General features: G+C 36.7%; 1 protein-coding gene across 1 annotated transcript in view; it reads right to left on the bottom strand.

Moving 5' to 3' along the window:
* Nucleotides 1–19586, bottom strand: part of LOC135786655 (collagen alpha-6(VI) chain) — a 65308-nt gene that overhangs the window by 14867 nt on the left and 30855 nt on the right. Inside the window, exons 9-21 of the mRNA XM_065296147.2 lie at nucleotides 17955–18530; nucleotides 16652–17239; nucleotides 16087–16403; nucleotides 11201–11279; nucleotides 8825–8961; nucleotides 2955–3047; nucleotides 2704–2757; nucleotides 2373–2444; nucleotides 2093–2119; nucleotides 974–1018; nucleotides 667–720; nucleotides 490–552; nucleotides 334–399 (exon numbers count right to left, since the gene is read on the bottom strand). Coding sequence (XP_065152219.1) covers nucleotides 334–399; nucleotides 490–552; nucleotides 667–720; nucleotides 974–1018; nucleotides 2093–2119; nucleotides 2373–2444; nucleotides 2704–2757; nucleotides 2955–3047; nucleotides 8825–8961; nucleotides 11201–11279; nucleotides 16087–16403; nucleotides 16652–17239; nucleotides 17955–18530 — 2171 coding nt within the window. The remainder of the gene's footprint in view (nucleotides 1–333; nucleotides 400–489; nucleotides 553–666; nucleotides 721–973; nucleotides 1019–2092; nucleotides 2120–2372; nucleotides 2445–2703; nucleotides 2758–2954; nucleotides 3048–8824; nucleotides 8962–11200; nucleotides 11280–16086; nucleotides 16404–16651; nucleotides 17240–17954; nucleotides 18531–19586) is intronic.

Below are 19586 nucleotides of genomic sequence, written 5' to 3'. Positions count from 1 at the left end.
AGTGCTACTGTTAGCTTAGTGCATCTGTTAAAGAGCTGTTAAAGTAAACACAGATACAAGTAAACAACTGTAAATATTTGTGTATTTGACCCTGAAGTATAAACTGAATTGCAAGAAACAAATATGCTGTAAATCCTAGTTTCGCTGATCCCACAAAACGAATCCTGAACCTCTCCATTATTTTTTATAATTAAGCAAAGTTTGCAATTTTTCAGTAATCCGTTCACACAGTCATACAGAAGGATGTGTCTGAGGCAAAAAATATTCTGACATTCCAATGTAAACACAAATCATGTTAACATTCTCCAGAAATAATAAGGACAGGCCTCTCACCGGGGGTCCCGCATCTCCTCTCTCGCCCTTCGGACCTCGAATTCTGTTGTCTGCTCCTGCTGAGCCCTGTCATGTAAACACAGATTCATAATATGAAGTCAAGTCAGATTGTTTAGATATCAGAGAGTCTGCTTTAAACACACAGGAAAGACTTACAGGATCTCCTCTCAAACCATTGTGGCCCTTGGGTCCAGGTGGCCCCTTCAAACCTTTCATACCCTGCAAAAAACACAAGCTGAATCAAGTCTGACATATTGGTACAGTTTCTTACTGATCATATTAAGTTAAAGCTATTAAAATAAAACAGTAGGTGTGTGTGATGGCTATAATTACAGCATTGCCTAGATCTCCTTTAGGTCCTGAAATCCCATTCGGACCAGTGTCACCCTGAACAAAGCAAAAATATACAGTAAACAACGATATCATAACCGGCTTTGCAACAATGCAAAATTGTGAAAAGCACTATGACTCCATTTTTTATGGTGCTTTTAAAGCAACATGCAGAGGTCCATGTACTTCAGAAACACCAAAAATTCAAGAAGACCTTAGCAACTGCATATTAATACCCTAGCAACCACCCAGTACAGCATCCTCACTTTAAAGAGAAATGAGGTAAAGAGGAGTAAATTAAAGATGTGACCTGTTCTCCATCAACTCCATGGAGGCCGTCCTCCCCAGCATCTCCCTGTCAAACAGAGGCCAAAGGGTCAACGCACTTTTTAGACATGTTTGGAAAAGTAATCAACAATCCATAAATAAAAAACGCTCATGTTTACACTTGTTTATGAGCCTAAAATTACAAAACATAATATCTGTCAAAAATACTACATGAAATACTTTAAAACTGTGGTAAAAGCTTTTGAACGACAAAGACAAAGTGAAAGCATCAAAACAACTTTAACACAAAAAATGTAGATAACATTAACGATTTAACAGAGTATTATATATGTTTAACATTTTTACAATTAATATTTTCCAACAAATCAAAATCGAATGAAAAAACAATCTCTGACAGCAAAATATTATGGGTGACCTTTAGCATGCTGTATTTTATCATCTTATTCAGTAACCTGCAATACATTTTATCCTCCCAAGATCTGGTGCGTCCACATACGTGGACATCACATTTTTTGTTGTTTGCACCATAATGGACACTGATTTATGTTCAAAGAAATATTTGGTTATTATATTTATTGGTTCTTCCTAATCCCAAATAGCTGTAAGAAATGCAAGCAAAACCAAAGCTCGGGTCTTGGTAAACAACATTGAAATAGCGACACATGTTATACAGAAATATTTTTAGAAATTTTTGTGCCATTACCTGGTTTACAATTAACAGTTCCAGTTTACACCAGAAATACATTGAATTATAACCAGGGCCAGACAAAATATGCACTATTTGTGAAATTTTTTTGGCTAAATCTTTTGATTGCTTGAAATTCCAGATTAACTAAACAGGGCAAAAGAGCGTGAGTGTGCAATTCCAAAAAAAAAAAAAAAAATGCTGATGAAGTGAAAATCTATGTGGATAATTTAATGTTAAATCTAAAAAAATGTACTTTTGGTTTACAATACAAGTCTCTGAAGACCCCAACTAAATGGGAATTCAACCAATTCAGACCTCTGAATTAAACTAAACCAACAAATAATGTCATGTCAAGAGCACAGAATTATATTTTGTATATTAAATGACATATATCATTATTTACAGCGTTATATATAATAGCAAAATTAAGCCTGATTATAACCTATTACTCACTTTAGGTCCAGAGCGGCTTCGTTCACCCTGTTGAAAAGATAAAATGAGAAGTAATTACAAAACTTTACAAAACAACCTCATGTGGCTCAACTGCTCCCAAATATTGAAACATACTTTGCGAAGTATCATGTATGTTGAATCAACAGGAATTCAGACATGTACACATTATTTACTTGAATATTTATCTTTACTATAATTTGTTGTAGACATTTTATCTCGCAAACTAAGATACATCCAAAAAGTTTTGATGATCATTGATAATAAATCACACTTTTCTTACCTTGATACCTCTGATTCCACGGCAACCCTTATCTCCCTTAGTCCCATTTATCCCCGGAGGTCCTCTTTCACCCTGCCGAAAGCAAGATGGAAATAAAAGACTGTTTATCTATAGCGTATACTGTAAACCTGCTCTTAAACATACTCTACATCATCATTGACACAGCTATGTATGGGGTCATAGGTCAGAATTGTATAAAGTTTGGGACATAAAACAGAAGTGATATCGGCTAAACATCAGCCCTGAATAATAACCAACACCAGTCGATATCTGTCAACATTAGGTGAAACATAATCATAATTATTCAAAATGATCAGTGAGTTTGACTTACCATATGACCCTCATCTCCAGGAAATCCAGGGTGACCCTTCTCTCCCGGAAAACCCTATATAATAAAAACAAAGCAGATTTGTTGCATTGTATCCTCTGTGGGGAGAACGCAAGCCGATAATGCATTGCTTAAAACTATATTTGTGTTTCAAATTGATCACTTGACTTCAAGACGACATTAAGAAGGCTCACCAGATTCTGAATCAAACTTTAAAGGTGTCTGTGTAATTTCAATTAATAATGTATAATTACCTTTGGACCCAGAGGACCAGGAACACCTATTGGTCCTGGTTCACCAATGCATGGACATGGTACATTACAGCACACTCCCAAACCAATGGAATCCTAAAGCAGGAGAAAAACAAAGTTTGTGATTCTAAAAGTATATCACAACTACAATTGTCAGATCTTTGGCAGAAAAAGGAACAGTAATGTTAGAAACTAAAACATCCATGTAATGAACAGAGACCAACTGTACAAACAAATGTAACCCTGGACCTCAAAACCAGTCACAAGTTGCACAGGTAAATTTGAAGCAATAGTCACAAATACATTCTATGGCTCAAAATTATTGATTATTTTATGCCATATAAAAAATGTATCCATCATTAGTAATATGTGTTATTAAGGACTTCATCATTTAAGGCAATTTGATTTCACAATATAAATTTTTTGCATCCTCAGCAGTGTTGCCAGATTTCGTTAACCATTAATTATCAACCCAGTTTCACAAATGTCATTATATAGTCACGTACAGTTTTGATTATAAATTTGTGATATTATCACGAATTTCCGCGTTTTTTCGTGATTGGATAACGAATTTCTGTTTTCGTGTGATAAAAAATAAATCTGAAAAAGTGACATTATAATCCAAACATCAAATCTAACCCTAAACCCAAGCGACAATGGTTTTAAAATAGGAAAAAGCACTTGAGTATCCAACAGTGGCGGCTGGTGACTTCTTTTTTTTGAAGCGCACAATGCGAAGTTCGTCACAACATGTATGTACTGTAGCTTGTCATGTGTGTGGTTCGTCATTTCAAACAGGGTTTATACAGAAATCCTTAAGTTAAATTTACTACTTTTTACTACCTTTTTTACTACCTTCAGAATATTTTTTAAAACCATCACGACACTGAATTGCAAGTGTTAATCAGCGACCTTTCTATTATTTACACAGATTTTGACATATATAACATACAAAAAAAGAATTAAAGTGAAAAAATTCTTCTGACTGAAATATTTTTCAGGCCAAGTCATATTCCTTTACCTAACACTTTATGTAGGCGAGACCAATAGCATTTTAAGGGGAGATTTTTTGCCATAAATTCCATATTGAAGTCTCATGTGGCATATAGGTAGCTGTAGTTTGCAGGGCATTTCAGATTAAGGCGAAACAGCTGAATAACGCACTATACTGTATTAAAAGAAAACATGAATATCACCACCTTTAATGATTGTTTTATTAATTATTTATTAATTGTAAATGTATTTATTTTAGCATTTACTAATAATTTTTTAATCAAAGTTGAAACTGTTAACATTAGTGAATGCACCATGAACCACGGTCAATTACTGTAATGACATAAACAAGAATTAATTAATGCTTATATACTCTATATTTTTCATTGTTTGTTTGTTATATAATGCATTTACTAATGTGAACAAATACAACTTTTTAATATCATATTATTCAGTACACATAAACGAATAATCCAGGGTCTGTTCTGTTCACACAACAGTTTACAGTCACAGCTCTAATACAGAAACGTTATGTATGAATATAAACCCTGAACGAGTAACTCGAGTCAAACTCGTGTAGAAATCGCACAGGATGTCTGTAACCATCGTGACAGTTGTTAATTGAATGACTGTACATTTCTCAACAAATTATTATGTTACAATAGAGGCAGCGCTGATCTGCTAGTTTATGCGCAATGTTTCTGCTGTTTACTTTCTCCTAAGACCTAAATGGTCGTGTTTATATGAGGATATTTGCAAAGACGGGATTTTTGAGGCATATGTGTTATTTAAGGCCAATAAAGCGGCAAAAATACTCACAACACATGCTCAATGAGAATCGAATGCGCGGCTTGCATGCTCTTCTGACACAGAAACTGCGGACGCACTGTTGTTTGTGTTTGAATGGCTTAAAATCACCTGTTTTTAAACTGCTGTGCTTAAATATATGTACAAATGTTACGTTTTTGTGACCACACGCAAATGCAACTGCAAGAACCGACAGGTGGATGACATCAAAGTCCCGCGAGAGCATTTCGGAAGCAGTCTCCTCTTATGATTCCTCGTCAATCGCTCTCACAGGATTTGGATGTCATCTGCCTCTTGGTTCTTGTGGATCCACATGAAGTTTACCCACGAGTTAAACAAACCCGTTGTACCAGCCACTGGCTATATCAGCATAGCATGTAAAAGCGTGCCGCGGATGATCAGTAACGTGAGAAATCATTTACCCCCAAAATACAGGACCCCTTACGTTAGTCATACTGTGCAAAGACACGCAATTACCTGTTTGGTTTTCTTATCCCACGAACTGAAAGGCTTGCCAATCTTCATTATTTCGCTAAGCCAAGTCAATCGTCTTTTACACCTTTATCAATCTTCAAAACATCGGAGCCTTCCTGCATTATAAGTTTGACCATGCTAGCTGAAAAAGTTTTACCTCAGCTTAACGTGATACAGTCAGAAAACCCGGAGTGGATCCGGTCCGTAGTGATTACAGAACGCTTACAGCGGAGAGAGGAACGTGATTTGGCTCCACTTCAGGCTTTGATCACATCCCAGAGATGAAAGATCTTTGATTATTTGCCCAGATATGCAGGTGATTTGAACTAATTTCCAGGCATCATAACATTACAAAAGGCAATCGAAAATTTACTACCTCGTCAGATGACGCTTACTACTTTTTACTACTTTTTACTGGCCTTAATTTGGCATAATTTAATTTACTACCTTTTACTACTTTTTACAACCCCGCGGAAACCCTGTCAAAATATGTGTTCTGTGCTTTTATAGATCGTGTGTGCATCATGTGTCATGCCAAAATAAGTGTCTGCTGCCTTGAACTTGAAAGGAGACGCTTGCGTGTGCCAGATACTCGAACAATCTCATGCGTAATCAGAGTTTACTGTTAAGGGAGTGTCTTGCGTGTATTTAGGGAACGTGAGCGTCTCTTTTATCATAAATGGTTTTGACGTGTCTCCAGCAGGCACTTATTTTGACAAAACAAGTGATGCACACAGGATCTCTCCACACGCATGACACATATTTTGGAAAAGGAAACCACACACGTGACAATCCGAACACTTATGCTGCGTCCGAAACCGCCTACTTCATACTATATAGTATGCGAAAAGCAGTACGCGAGGCGAGTAGTATGTCCGAATACATAGTATTTGAAAAACAGTATGCGAAAAGTACCCGGATGACCTACTATTTTCGGTTAGATTTTGCAGTGTGCATACGATGGACACTTCAGTATCCTATGATGCCCCGGGAGAGGAGTTATACAACGAAGAAGAAGAGGCATGCGGCTGTTTTCGCGCTGAAATGACATGACGTGATGACGACGTATGTCACGTGATGTAGCAAAATGGCAGGATTCATACTATACAGTACCTACTGTTTTAACGCCAAGTAAGTAGGTACTTCATCTAATTCAGTACCTACTATACAGTATGCGGTTTCGGACGCAGCCTTATTATGAATTAGCGCATCCTCGGAAGTGCAGTTACGAGCCGCCATTGGTAACCAATGCGCAATAATCACACGAAAACATAAATTTGTTATACGATCACGAAAAAATAATAAAACATTTACATGACTATATCACGAACCTCTGTGAGACTGTGTAGTAATTATCGTATTTGTACCATCATTTTGACCTTTGTACGATCAATATTGAAAAAATCTCAATGTACGATAATTTCCACATTTTGTGACACTTCAAATGGTCGTTGCAATCATAAGGGTTCTGTACTTATTGATCTATCTGTTGATCCTACGTCTGTTGACGTTAAGTCTACGTTTGATTAATAATATAGTCAAGAAAGATTCATAATTTAGAAAGCATCACAGTTAGGTGTAAGGGACACATTCCCGACAATGTGATATCACTGAAGGGATTTATTTGTACATTATCCCACTTATTACACAGCTATTCCTATACGAGTAAATATAAAAACACACATTTATTTGATGTAAAATTACGTGCAACACACGTCATGTCAAAATAAATGTCTGCTGCAGATGCTTCGAAGGGGTTTATGATAAAGAGGCACTCACGTTTGCCAGATACTCGCATAATCTCATGTGTAATCAGAGTTTAGTGTTAAGTTAGTGTCTTGCAAGTTTTTTGTGAATGTGAGCGTCTCTTTTATCGTAAACCCTTTTGACGTGTGTGTAGCAGACTCTTATTTTGAAATGACGCATGATGCACATAAATTCACATGACGCAAAGAACACATATTTTAGGGAATGGATTTGACTGATTCAGACGCCCATGTACAAATCCAATGCGTGGAAACTATCTGTACACTCTAAGAAAGAATGTTACAATTTTACACATTGTTTTGTGTCAATTTAACACATTATGTGCTAGGGATGTCCCGATCCGATCACGTGATCGGAAATCGGCCCCGATCACGTGGTTTCAGACTCGATCGGAATCGGACGTTACCTCCCGATCAGGACTCGGATACATATGCAGGGTTTAAAATCCATTAAGTTCTCGCTCTGCTCCGCGCCAGTGTACGCGCTGCGCTGGTGCGTGTGAACTGAAGAGAATAGGCTTGTTCGACTTCATCTGGCTGCCGGTTCTTGTGGTGCTGCATGACGTCAAAGTTCCACGAGAGCGATTTAAAAGCAAACTCCTCCGTATGATTTCGCGGATCACTCTCGCGGTAGTTTGACGTCTCTCGGCTGTCGATTGTTGCGGCGCCGCATGAAGTCGAACAAGCCTATTGACGTGCTTTCATTCATAGGCTTCACACTCGTGCGTGCAAGGAACCCACGACAAAACCGCGTTTTTACCGCTCATTTAAACGACGCGTTGATCGTTATTGTCAACATGTGCTCAGACGCAGTTCCGCGTCTCACTCAGAACCTCAAGAACGCGCATTCGCGCAGGAGCATTTGACATTACTGTAGAGATGAGAGAGAGAGAAAGAGAGGTAAGAATGGTGCCCATGTCGAAAAAACTTAATAGAAGTCTAGAAACAAAGTATTAAAGTATGTATAGCCATGTCACTCATCTCATTACAAAATGTTAACTAGATAACTCGATACAACTGATTGTATAGTTTAATAAAATAATGTATTTTGATTATACAAATGAATCACGACCTAACTGTAGGTATTTTTTAACTAACTGCTGACCAGCTTAGGGAATCTCTATGGCTAATTTATAAGATATATTGCTGAATCAGTATGTTGTTTTTCTTGTTAATTGAGTCTTTTTGGGTAGCCTATCTTATGCCTAGAATGAGTCAAGGAGGTTAAGTCTTATAACTTCATTCAAAGTTTGATCAATTGTGCATAATGACATGTGCACCAAATGCATATAGGGTGTCAGACTCATAGATTTGCATAATTTAAAGTTCAGGTTTTAAAGTTTGGGTCAACATGTGGTACAGCTTTAAAACTGAAACTTATAAAATCCTATCAGAGATACAAAATGTCATTGAAACACACCCAGTGGCTTTGCTGTCATCAGGATTAAACATGTTACCCATCGAACCCTCCCTCCCAGAGCCTCCCTACAAAACAAACCCCAATTTAACCCCTGAACATATATACTCTATAGTCATTATTTTTTAACACATCTGTAGTTATGCGCTGGAACATAAGGAACATCCTGGACTGGTTCTGTTTTTCGCTCTTCTTTATTCTTTTTTTTTTAATGTATTATAGAAGTATCGGATCGGGACTCGGTATCGGCAGATACTCAAAATCAAATGACTCGGACTCGGACTCGAGGGCAAAAAAACCTGATCGGGACATCCCTATTATGTGCTATTTTAACATAGTATATGTCATTGTTTGTTGATTTTGTGTTAAATCTTTAATGATTTTGACAGCTTCTAGAAGCGCTTTTTGATACTTACAATCTGTCGTTGAAGATGGTTGCCTACATTCATCATGTTAATGGACAGTGGCTCCATGTATTTGTACCCTCTGCCAAACTCCAGCATGTGAAAATCCTCGAATACCCCCAAAGAGACAATCAACAGTGCACTGACCCCTGGATTAAACAACAGGAACAGAGCACACGTATAATGTTGATTTAACAACTCACTTAAACTTAGTTAAACTTATTCTTCACTTTACTAAGACTTGGTAAGATTGTTACACTAAATTTCTTTAATCACAAACAAGCTGCAGCTATGTCACAAAATAGCAGTTTACTCTCATCCTGGGAACCTTGCATTGCATTTTTTTGCATTAATATGTATGATTTTGAGAGACGCTTTTATCCAAAGTGACTCACAGTTCAATCCGGGTACATTTTATTAATGTGTGACTTTGGCACACAATGAGCTACAGGAACCCAATTTAATTAAAGTGCACTTAATTAATTGATAAAAAACAATGTTATTTTGTGTATTTGATATAATAAAATGTGTTTGCAAGGTTTGTGGTTCAAAAAACACATTACTTTCCACATACCGTACATTTTTGTAGCTCCAGATTTCACTGTCTTCCTGAAAGGCACGGATTTTTACGGAACTCATCGATTGGAAAAGCGCTGTGTCCCTGATTGGCCAGCTAATCTGTACGTTGTGATTGGCCTGAATACCTCTGATGTCAGCCGGAAATGTGACGCTCCTTACCATGTTTGAAAGATTCGCTCAAAATGCAATGCTAACAGGAGTTAACTTCGGTCTTGTCAACATCACCAATCCCATGTAGTAAACTGTTGCCTACAATCCGTGTGTTTGTTGTAGTTCAAGAAAATAAATTTACGTTGGAGACGTTACTTTGGGGTATGTACCTTTTGCATATCGTTAATGTGTACTAACAAACCAAAGGAAATATAAAATCGTGAATCTGCATAGAGAGAGTGAGGATAAACTGGAAATACTTTAAATAAGGTTGCATTTGTAAACATTAATAAATGCATTAGCTAACATGACCAATGTGCAATATAGTTTTTTTAACATTTGTTAGTTTTGTTAATGGTAGTTCAATTAACTGATGTTAACTAATGTACAGATTTAGTTTTTTATGTAAATTGTAAAAACAGTAAGAAAAGATAAATAAATGTTGTAGACATATTTACTAATAGGGCTTGGTATCGATTCAGATGTTCCAGATCGATTCAATTTCGATTCACAAGCTATCAGATATGCTTTTGATTCGCTATTCGATTCCAGTTCTCGTGCCGGTTTTTAATACACGATTCTCGGTTCAACTCAAAAAATATAGATTTAATACAAATACTATATTTATAAAAAAGAACAGTGAACAGAAGTTTACAAGTGGGTTATTAATAAAAAGAAATTAAAAGCCACAACACTATCGTCGTCGTCTTGCTTGTGAAATCTAAAATGCTTCCATACCTCTGACTTTTTATGTGAAGGTGGCATCAACGTCGATGAAGCACCTGAAACTGCCATTTTAAGCACTGAATGAATGAATGACAGGCTCGCCTCTCACTCCTTGGTAACATCGCGCAAGGCAAAAACGAGGGTGACATCTAGTAAAGACGACTAGAAATAGATTAACGTTAATCTTACGTTCAATGTTTGCGGAAAAAAATATGAAAAGAAATCGATTTATGCTCCTTGAGAATTGATTTTGAAACGACCACGTAAAAAAAGATTAATCGAAAAATCAATTTTTTGCCCAGCCCTATTTACTAATTATAGTAAACTAATGTTAGCAAATTACTGTAGAGTAGTATTACAGATGAACTGAGCCACACGCTGCTTAGACTTGCGGCACTTTAGTTTTCAGTCTGGACAGACATATTGATTGTCTGAATTTTTTTTAAATGATAAGTTACTGTAGCTAAACAGATTAAATAAAGGTCCTTATATTTGCAAGGTGCATCACTGATATTGATATGAATAGGGGAGACTGCAACAGTTAATATGGCCATTCTTATACTCCCTGTAAAAAGAGCCAATCGTCAATTGATAAAGAATAGCAAATGGACTTTGTGCATGCACAGAATCAACAGGTCTTGTTTATAGACTGAAAAATGGACGTAGTGTCTGTGACATCAACTATAGGTTTTCGAAGAGCGTTTTGTAGCCAAAAGTGGGTGGAGCAGTTTTAAAATGCATTGAAAATATAAACTGTTGAGGTCCAATCCTGGATTGTTTCCCTCAACAACAACAAAATAATAATAATAATAATAATAATTTCTTCTAGACTGAACAAAGAAAACATCAACATTTTGGATGACATGGGGGTGTGTAAATGATCATGATTTCTTTTTTATTAAAGTGGAGTAATCCATTAAAGAAAGCACATACCACTTTCTCTAAGTCTTTTTGAACTGTTCTTCAAACTTTCAATGCTGTCATCCATTCCATCAGTAAAGAGTATCATCACCTACAGTAGACAAAAACAAACAATTCAACTTAAGGTGACAGCATATCTTTATTAAAATAAGCATTTTCAGCAGATAGCATCAATGATGCTATTCGTTTTTTTAAACAACTGTATTACATCATAGGAGAAATACTGTGGCGCAGTTCACCTCGGACTAGAATGACATAAATTCTCAACCCTTACAAATAAAGACCTTATAGCATTATAGGGCCAAAAGTGATGCCCAACTTTGGGAAACTGATGTCTTTGCTTTTTATACAAATATATTATTACTGTAAAATGTGCCTTTAAAGGAGGCAAACTCTTTGGTTATTTTTTATTGCGATGCTAATTGTCTAATCAGATTCAATGGATTATGCTAAGCTATGCTAAAAGTGGTAGCGCCAGACCCGGAGATCGGCTGAATGGATTCCAAAAAGGTACAAATCTAATGTTTAACTCTAGGGGAGCTGGAAAATGAGCATATTTTCAAAAAAGTGGAGTGTCCCTTTAATGTTTCATAGTGTAAACTAACCTCAGCATTGGAAAGCATTAAAAGAGGTTCAGCAAGAAATTACACAAAACACATGTACAAAGATTACTGAGAGTCAAGGCCTAAGACAATGTCTAAAAAATATCACGGCTAGAGAAGATCAACAAATATTAACCCCCTGGGGTCCAAAAAATGCGTCGCCGCGTTTTCTCCTTATCATGGCAGAATCAACTTAAAATACTCCATCATTAATAATCATACACTTACGTGTTTGACATCATTTAAAAATGTGAAGGGTCTACTTTAATTTGTGTACATTCACAATAACAACAGATCTTTGTGTTTTTGTCAAATAAAGAAAATAAACAGGGTGCGCATCCAGACATTTCTGTCTCCACCAGCTGTCTCTCAAAACACGTTACAAAAATCTATTGAAACTCCGCGAATACTCGTGACACAAACATGATACACATATCCAAAGAAAGCCTGAAATGTCTACTTTTAAAAAAGCGAAAACAAATATTGCCTGTTTATATAATCTGTATTGAAGTAAAGAGAGTACTGTTTTTCCTGGCTGAGCTCATTATCTCTTATGGGGTCACGCCCAGAGGCGGTACCCGCTGTTCACATGGTAATGAACAGACGAACAGTTCAAACAATGAAAAACAAAGCGTAAAGTTTTATCAGATTTAAAGACTTTACCGCATGTTTGGATGATAAGCTTTATACACACATTGTGAGGAATATCTTAATTTATGTCTGGACATTGAGGAAGAGAAGCGTTTATCTTTAAAGTTACCTAAGAAGAAGAACAATGGAAGACGCAATGGAGGAGGATATATTCCTGAAGTAACTGTAAGTCATTTATCCTAATTTATATTTGCTATATGTGCTGTAATATGATTCCATAAATTGTTTACATGCAACGCAATTCCATCCAATGCGCTTTACACGCGGCACCTTTTTTATGAGCACCGCGTTGTTTATGCGGAGACGCAAGCTCGCGTACATGGACACCAAATGCGCTGTGTTTTTAAAGTTCATACGCGCTTACAGAAACGCGTTAAAAACAGAAACTAGACAATCAGGCGATGGGCATCTGAAACAGCTTTTAATAAAACTAATCACTGCCAGAGGTGGAAAGTAACAAATTACATTTACTCACGTTACTGTAATTGAGTAGTTTTTTTGTGTACTTTTACTTTTTTGAGTAGTTTTTAAAATCTGTACTTTTACTTTTACTTAAGTATGTTTTGTTTAAAGTATTGTACTTCGCTACATTTTAAATCATATCTGTTACTGAGTAAAAAAATATTTTAAAAAAGCAAGGTGATAAAGACGCGCAACGGATGATTGATAGGCGGGGGAACACGCAAAAAGAACCATGGAGACGGACGAGACAGGCGCGCGCTAATGCAGACCCGCCTCAGTTCAAATCTTATGAAAGAAACCCCTGGTCATATTTAAGCGACCACTTGCCACTGACGCGAAGCGAGTGTTTCTTTCATATGAAAGGTAGGATTCATGCTCTTGAGTACGAAACGACCGGGTATTTTACCGCACATTTGCACAACGCGTTTTTAATACCATGCGCAGTATCTTCCGAGCTTCGCGTCAAGTCAAACACAACTTCAGAACGTCCTCGGGAATGCGCAGGTCATTAGACATTGCAGAGAGAGAGAGCGAGAGAGAGAGAGAGAGAATAAAGATCTGACATCAGGTACCCAGGTCAGGGAAGCTAGAAGACAATAAACGTGTCAAAAGTATATAGCCATGGTACTCATCTCATTACCGTAAAACTTCAAATAATAGCCTGGGCTTTTATTTTCCCAAACCTTTCGTCACACCAGGCGTCTAAAAGAGACAGGCGTCTATAAGAGACAGGCTTTTAATTTAATTGTTCCAGCATGTCAGCAGGAGGTTACCACATATTACGTTTTATTTATAATTTGAATGTGTTGTACAAAACAGTTCGTGTAAGAATAACAGTCTTAAATTATTGGCAGCATAAATAAAGCGAACGAGGATATGCTTTTTATTGGTTGTTGCGTGAAATCTTACCCAGATACAACAGTGCTATTTTCTGATTGGCTATTGTGTAGCCTCTTTCTTAAATTTTTTGGATTGGCTCGCTCGACTAGAACTCCAGGGGAGACGGGCTTGATAGGGAGAGAGAGCAGTGCGGCCAGATACATTTTGGGTGCTGTAGCATATTAAATATGATAAACAGTGTCTCCGCGTGAGAAATACAATGTGTGGCGGGAGTGCATGCATGACAAAAGACTGAAAGCCCGGCTATTATCAGCGGCCTCAAAACACTACCGGCCCACCGGGAAAAGACCAGGCTCTCCCGATTGCCACTTCGCTACTGTCATCATCACTTCAATCCTGAGAAGAACCTTGTTGTGTTGTCATAGTGACGAGTAACGGAACGACTGCGTCCGCCACGTGATATCTACCGGTAATCAAAACTTTAGCGTGTGCAATCTGCACCATAGAACTGGCTTAAACAGACTATCTGACGGGTTTTAGAAGATTAAATACAACCCGAAACTAAAAACAGACCCGGCCTTTATTTGAGACAGGCGTTTATTTACCCAAACCTGTCGTCACACCAGGCGTCTAAAAGAGACAGGCGTCTATTTGGGACTCGGCTATTATTTGAAGTTTTACGGTATATTATATCTCATTACATCTCATTTAAACTATAGTTTAATAAATTAATGTATGTTACCAGGAATACATCATTTACAACCTTACTATAGTGATTGTATTTACCAGCTGCTAACCACCTTCAAAAGTGAATATCTCAAATGTAAAACCATTAAACAATTCCATAAATGTTTCTTAGTTTAAAAAGGCTTTTTATTTTATTAACTTTTTGTTATTGCACTTTAATTGTAAAGATGTTCCTACAATTAAAAACAACTAGTTTGAGATTTATATTCCCTTGTCAATGATTTACTTTTTACTTTTACTTGAGTAGATTTTTAGACCAGTAACTTTACTTTTACTTAAGTAAAATATTATAAAAGTAACTTTACTTTTACTTGAGTACAATATTTTATTACTTTTTCCACCTCTGATCACTGCACATGTTTATCTGAGATTTAGTTTATGTACATGATAGTTTATCTGAATGTAGTGCTATCAGTGATATTTACCCATCAGTTACTGTATGTATGTAAGGGTATTTCTGTAGATAATTTATGCTAACAGCTGTTCATAACTCTTCCAACTTACAGGGCTGCATCCCTCTCATCAATACAACACTATGAAGTGGAAAAACCTATTCACACTTTTCGGACATAAAGTTATATGGTAACATGAGCCGCTCTGTTTATACAAGTTAAGTTTTTGAATAGGGTTTGTTTCCAAATAAACTGAAAATGTCCCAATGACCTTCAAACAAACCCACCGTCCATAGTATGATTGCGTGTTTACAAAATAAGTTTAGTGTTTTTTTTGTACCACACAACTCATTTTTTGATCATTTTATCTAACCTGAGATAGGAATTAAATCAAATATTATACAAATTTGCCTTCATCCCAGACATCACTTTTGGTCACTACTGTACTTCTCTAAAAACAAAAAGTTACAACAGTTACGCTTTTACTCAAAGCGACTTACAAAATGTATTTTTTATCATTGTGTGTTCCCTACACGCTCAGAAAAAGGTACTAACGTAACTGGGATGGTACTTTTAAAAAGGTCCTAATATGTACCATTTTGGTACCAATTTGTATGAGGTACCAATGCACATTTTAGGTACAAAAGTTTACTTTTTGTACCTTCTTGTACCTATTTTCTGAGAGTGTAGGTTTAAAAACCAAGAGCTTTTGAACTGCGAATGCAATACAGGAGCATGATTAATATGGTGGTCATATTTTAAAGAGGACATTTCACACGACTTTTTAAAGATGTCAAATAAATCTTTGGTGTCCCCAGAGTGCGTATGTAAAGTTTTAGCTTAAAATACCATATAGATAATTTATTGTGCCGTTTTTTGCATGTGCCTTTTAAAATGCAAATGAGCTTATCTCTGAACTAAAGTAGTTCAGTGCCGTGATTGGATAGTGCAGATTTAGGGGCATTATTATCCCCTTCTGACATCATAAGGGGAGCCCAAATTTCCATGAGCTATTTTTTCACATGTTTGCAGAGAATGGTTTACCAAAACTAAGTTACTGGGTTGATATTTTGTTCACATTTTCTAGGTTGATACAAGTACTGGAGACCCAATATAGCACATAAACATGGAAAAAGTCACATTTTCATTATACGCCCCCTTTAATGTTATATTTTTGACCATTGTGGAGAAAGAGCAGTCCTACCTTTAGTTTAGCATTTGAGGAGCGAAACTTTTCTTCAAAGGAATCTAAGAGGAACTTGTTGAAGGCCAGAGGTTCGGCGGGTGGCTGTAACAACAACTTCTTGAGCACATCCTCATTGTACGCCTCAAATTCTACATTCTCCAGAACCTTGCCATCCCGACCAGAAACCAGCCTGTAGCCAATTTTGGTTTCGATTTTTTCCTTCTTGATGCAGCAAAGATCCCGCGACACAGAGATACTTTGAATAGCTGCTCTGACCAGCTTCTCATTCTGAGGTCCCAACACGTCAAACCCGATACCAATGTCGGTATCACAAGCTATGCAAACAAAATTGAAACATTAATATATTTCTTATACAATGTAAATTGGTCTACAAAAGTATTTGGTCATTTATGTCACACTTAAAAACGTATGAAAGTCTCTTTTTCATAATAAACTAAGAAACCAGATTTTTTTATTCTTATTTTTTGAAAGCCAGAATTATGCAGTACGCAATTTATTACTGTTGACCATATATTTGGCATTGTGCATACCTATCATAATGTTTTGAAAACAAATGACTTACAATTTGACTCTAGATCTTGTGGACTGGTGCACAGTTCATTTAACACTCTTTTTATGGTTTTCTTCAGTACAAGGCTTTCGAAGGTCTCGATGAAAACTTTATCAGAACTTCCAGCTATTTCAATCAGCTCAGTTTTTGCAATATCATTTCCAACCCCAATAACAGTTATGTCTATCTTCTTGGCTCTGAGATTAGCCAGGGCATTCAAGTCTTTAGGATCTGTAGCTTCTCCATCAGTGATCAGCAACAGATTCTGAGGGACTCCCTCTGCTATTCTGGATCCATTCTCTGTGGTAAAATATCCATTAACCATTCTCAGGGCATACCAAGTTAATGTACCTTGTCGCCTTTGAATAATATTTTTTATGTTTCTATTTACATCTGTTGAGGTATTGTACGTGTTCAAGTAAAAGTGATCCAAGAAATTATCACTGAATTGTGCAACACCCACTCGCCATTTGTCTGAAGCTATATTTAACTCATTCACGATGCCAAGCATAACTTCTTTGACGATCTCCCAGCTTGGTGGCTTGATGCTTTCTGACCCATCAATTAGAAATACAAGGTCAGCCTGCTCTTTCTCGCAAACTGTAAAGGGAACAAGCAAACATTAGGAGATTAATAAAACATTTAATAGTATGCAGTGTGGTGAAGCTACTTGACAACATGACAATATTTATATTTCCTCCTAAGTATGTTTTCTTGAGAATTTAAGTCACACAAACTTTCAAACTTTTAACAATACAGCAAATTAGTCATCAGGGTAAAGAACAAATTTGTAGAGTCTGGAAATTTTGATATTTAGTTCCTAGATTTGAAAAAAATATATATATAAAAAATTAAATCTGTCATACAGTGCCTCTGTGAAGTGTCATGTGACAAGCTTAATGATGCATTATAAAATAACAGCAATAAAAAACTCATAATAGGGAGTCACTTTTAAAATGCTGTTAAGTTTTTATATTATTCAGCATTTAAAAAATTCTTACCCATTTTTCAATTTCCAAAATTCAATCCCTAGATTCCGTACCCCCACGTTCCCCACATTTACAGCCATGGTTATAATATTTGATCATACTTCAAAATAACTACTTAACTATCTACTTAACTGTTTTTAGGGCAAAAAACTTAACAGTAAAGTTACCCAGACATATCTAAACTAAATTCATAATTATTTAAATCCTTAAGTAAAAAATAACAAGTTAACAACACCAGCTTTTCACACAGGACAAATCAGTGACATTATTACTTTTATTTAGTTTCTAACCAGTAGTGATTGAAGTAGATGAGAAATGATATTCACCTGGTTTGGTAAGGTTGCAAAGCTCATTTTTGATTTGTGCTTGCAGTCCATTCAGGGCCTGATAATCACTCACACGGTGAAATTGTCCTCTGTCTCCTGCTATCATCTTCAGCTCCGCATCCTGAGCTCCTGCCGTACCAATAGCAATAACGTTGACTTCCGATTTTGGCAGACTTTGACTCCAGTTTGCCAGATTGTAAGGATCTTTAACCTGCCCGTCTGTAATCAGAAAGAGCACCTGCGGGACATTCTTCGCTCGCCTTCCCCCATGATCATCGTTAAAGTAGGTGAGCGCATACTTCAGGGCCTTGGCTGTGTTTCTGCTTCCCCCAGAGGCAATAAGATTCAAGATGGCACCTTGAACCTCATCCTGCCTGTCATACTGCTTTAACGTGAACTCAGAATGAGGGAGGTCGGAGTATACGATCGTCCCAAAACGTACCCGTTTTTTTCCGACTTCAGACTTGCTTACCACATTCGACATAAAACTTTTCATTTCCTGGAAACCCTTTTTATTGGGGCTACCAGCGGCATCCACAAGAAAAATGACGTCCATCAATTCAGGTCTTTTGCATTCTGAAAAGACATACAATCGTAATGTGAGAATAGGGATACAGTAAATTTTAAAGGGATAGTTCACCCAAAAATGAAAATGAGCCCAGGACTCAACCTCAAGCCATCCTCGATGTATATGATTATCAAGGTTTTAAAACCATTTAAATCTTCTTTGATACCGTTGAGCTGTGTTTACCCAAAATAATTAAATAATTAAGTGGTGGTTTACCGGACAGGGCTTATCCTAGTCCCAGACTAAAGTGCATGTTTGAATTTATTTAAAACCTCTTGCAATGACATATCTTAACATATATCAGTGCCATTGTTTTGTCTCAAAATGCACACCAGTAATCTTTTGTTTTTTTTGTAAGGTATGTTTGTAAAAACGACTTAAATCTCCAAAAAAAACTAAGGCCTAGTCCAGGATTAATCTAAACCCTAAGTCATGTAATTGATTTGATGTTTACATTAAATATACATTTCAAATCTTTTTTTTTTTAAATAATATACTCTAAAAACTCGAACTGTACATTCACACCAGACATGGTAAGCGTGAATGATTTACATGCTAAGTCAACGGCGTGTTCCGTCTTGAAACGCACAAGTTGAAAAATCTGAACTTTGGCAGAAAATCGGGCCGCATTAACCAATCAGGAGCTTGACATAATGATGTGATTACAGGAAGCCAGAGGGGTCACAGAAGCTCCTCCTATGATTTCCCTGTGAATGTTTCGAATGACTAGAATTTCACGCGCAAAATGAAGCAAGTAACAATGTTATTTTGTGTATTTGGTATAATTTAATGTGTTTGCGTAGTATATGGTTAAAAACACATTATTTTACCGTACATTATTGTAGCTCTAGATTTTACTCTCCTCCTGAAACGCACAGATTTGATAAGCTCTGTGTCCATGATTGGTCAGCTAACCTGTACGTTTGATTGGCCTGAATACCTCTGATGTCAGCCAGAAATGTGACGCTCCTTACTATGTTTGAAAGATTCGGTTGCTAACAGAAGTTAACTTATAGGCTGTAAGTCTGAAGCGGGAGAAATTATGATAATGTCGGCCTTGTCCA

This window comes from Paramisgurnus dabryanus, chromosome 20 (assembly GCF_030506205.2).
Source record: "Paramisgurnus dabryanus chromosome 20, PD_genome_1.1, whole genome shotgun sequence".
NCBI classification, from domain to species: Eukaryota; Metazoa; Chordata; class Actinopteri; order Cypriniformes; family Cobitidae; genus Paramisgurnus; species Paramisgurnus dabryanus.
The sequence above is the reverse complement of the archived record's forward strand: the minus strand, read 5'-3'. Positions and strand labels throughout refer to the sequence as shown.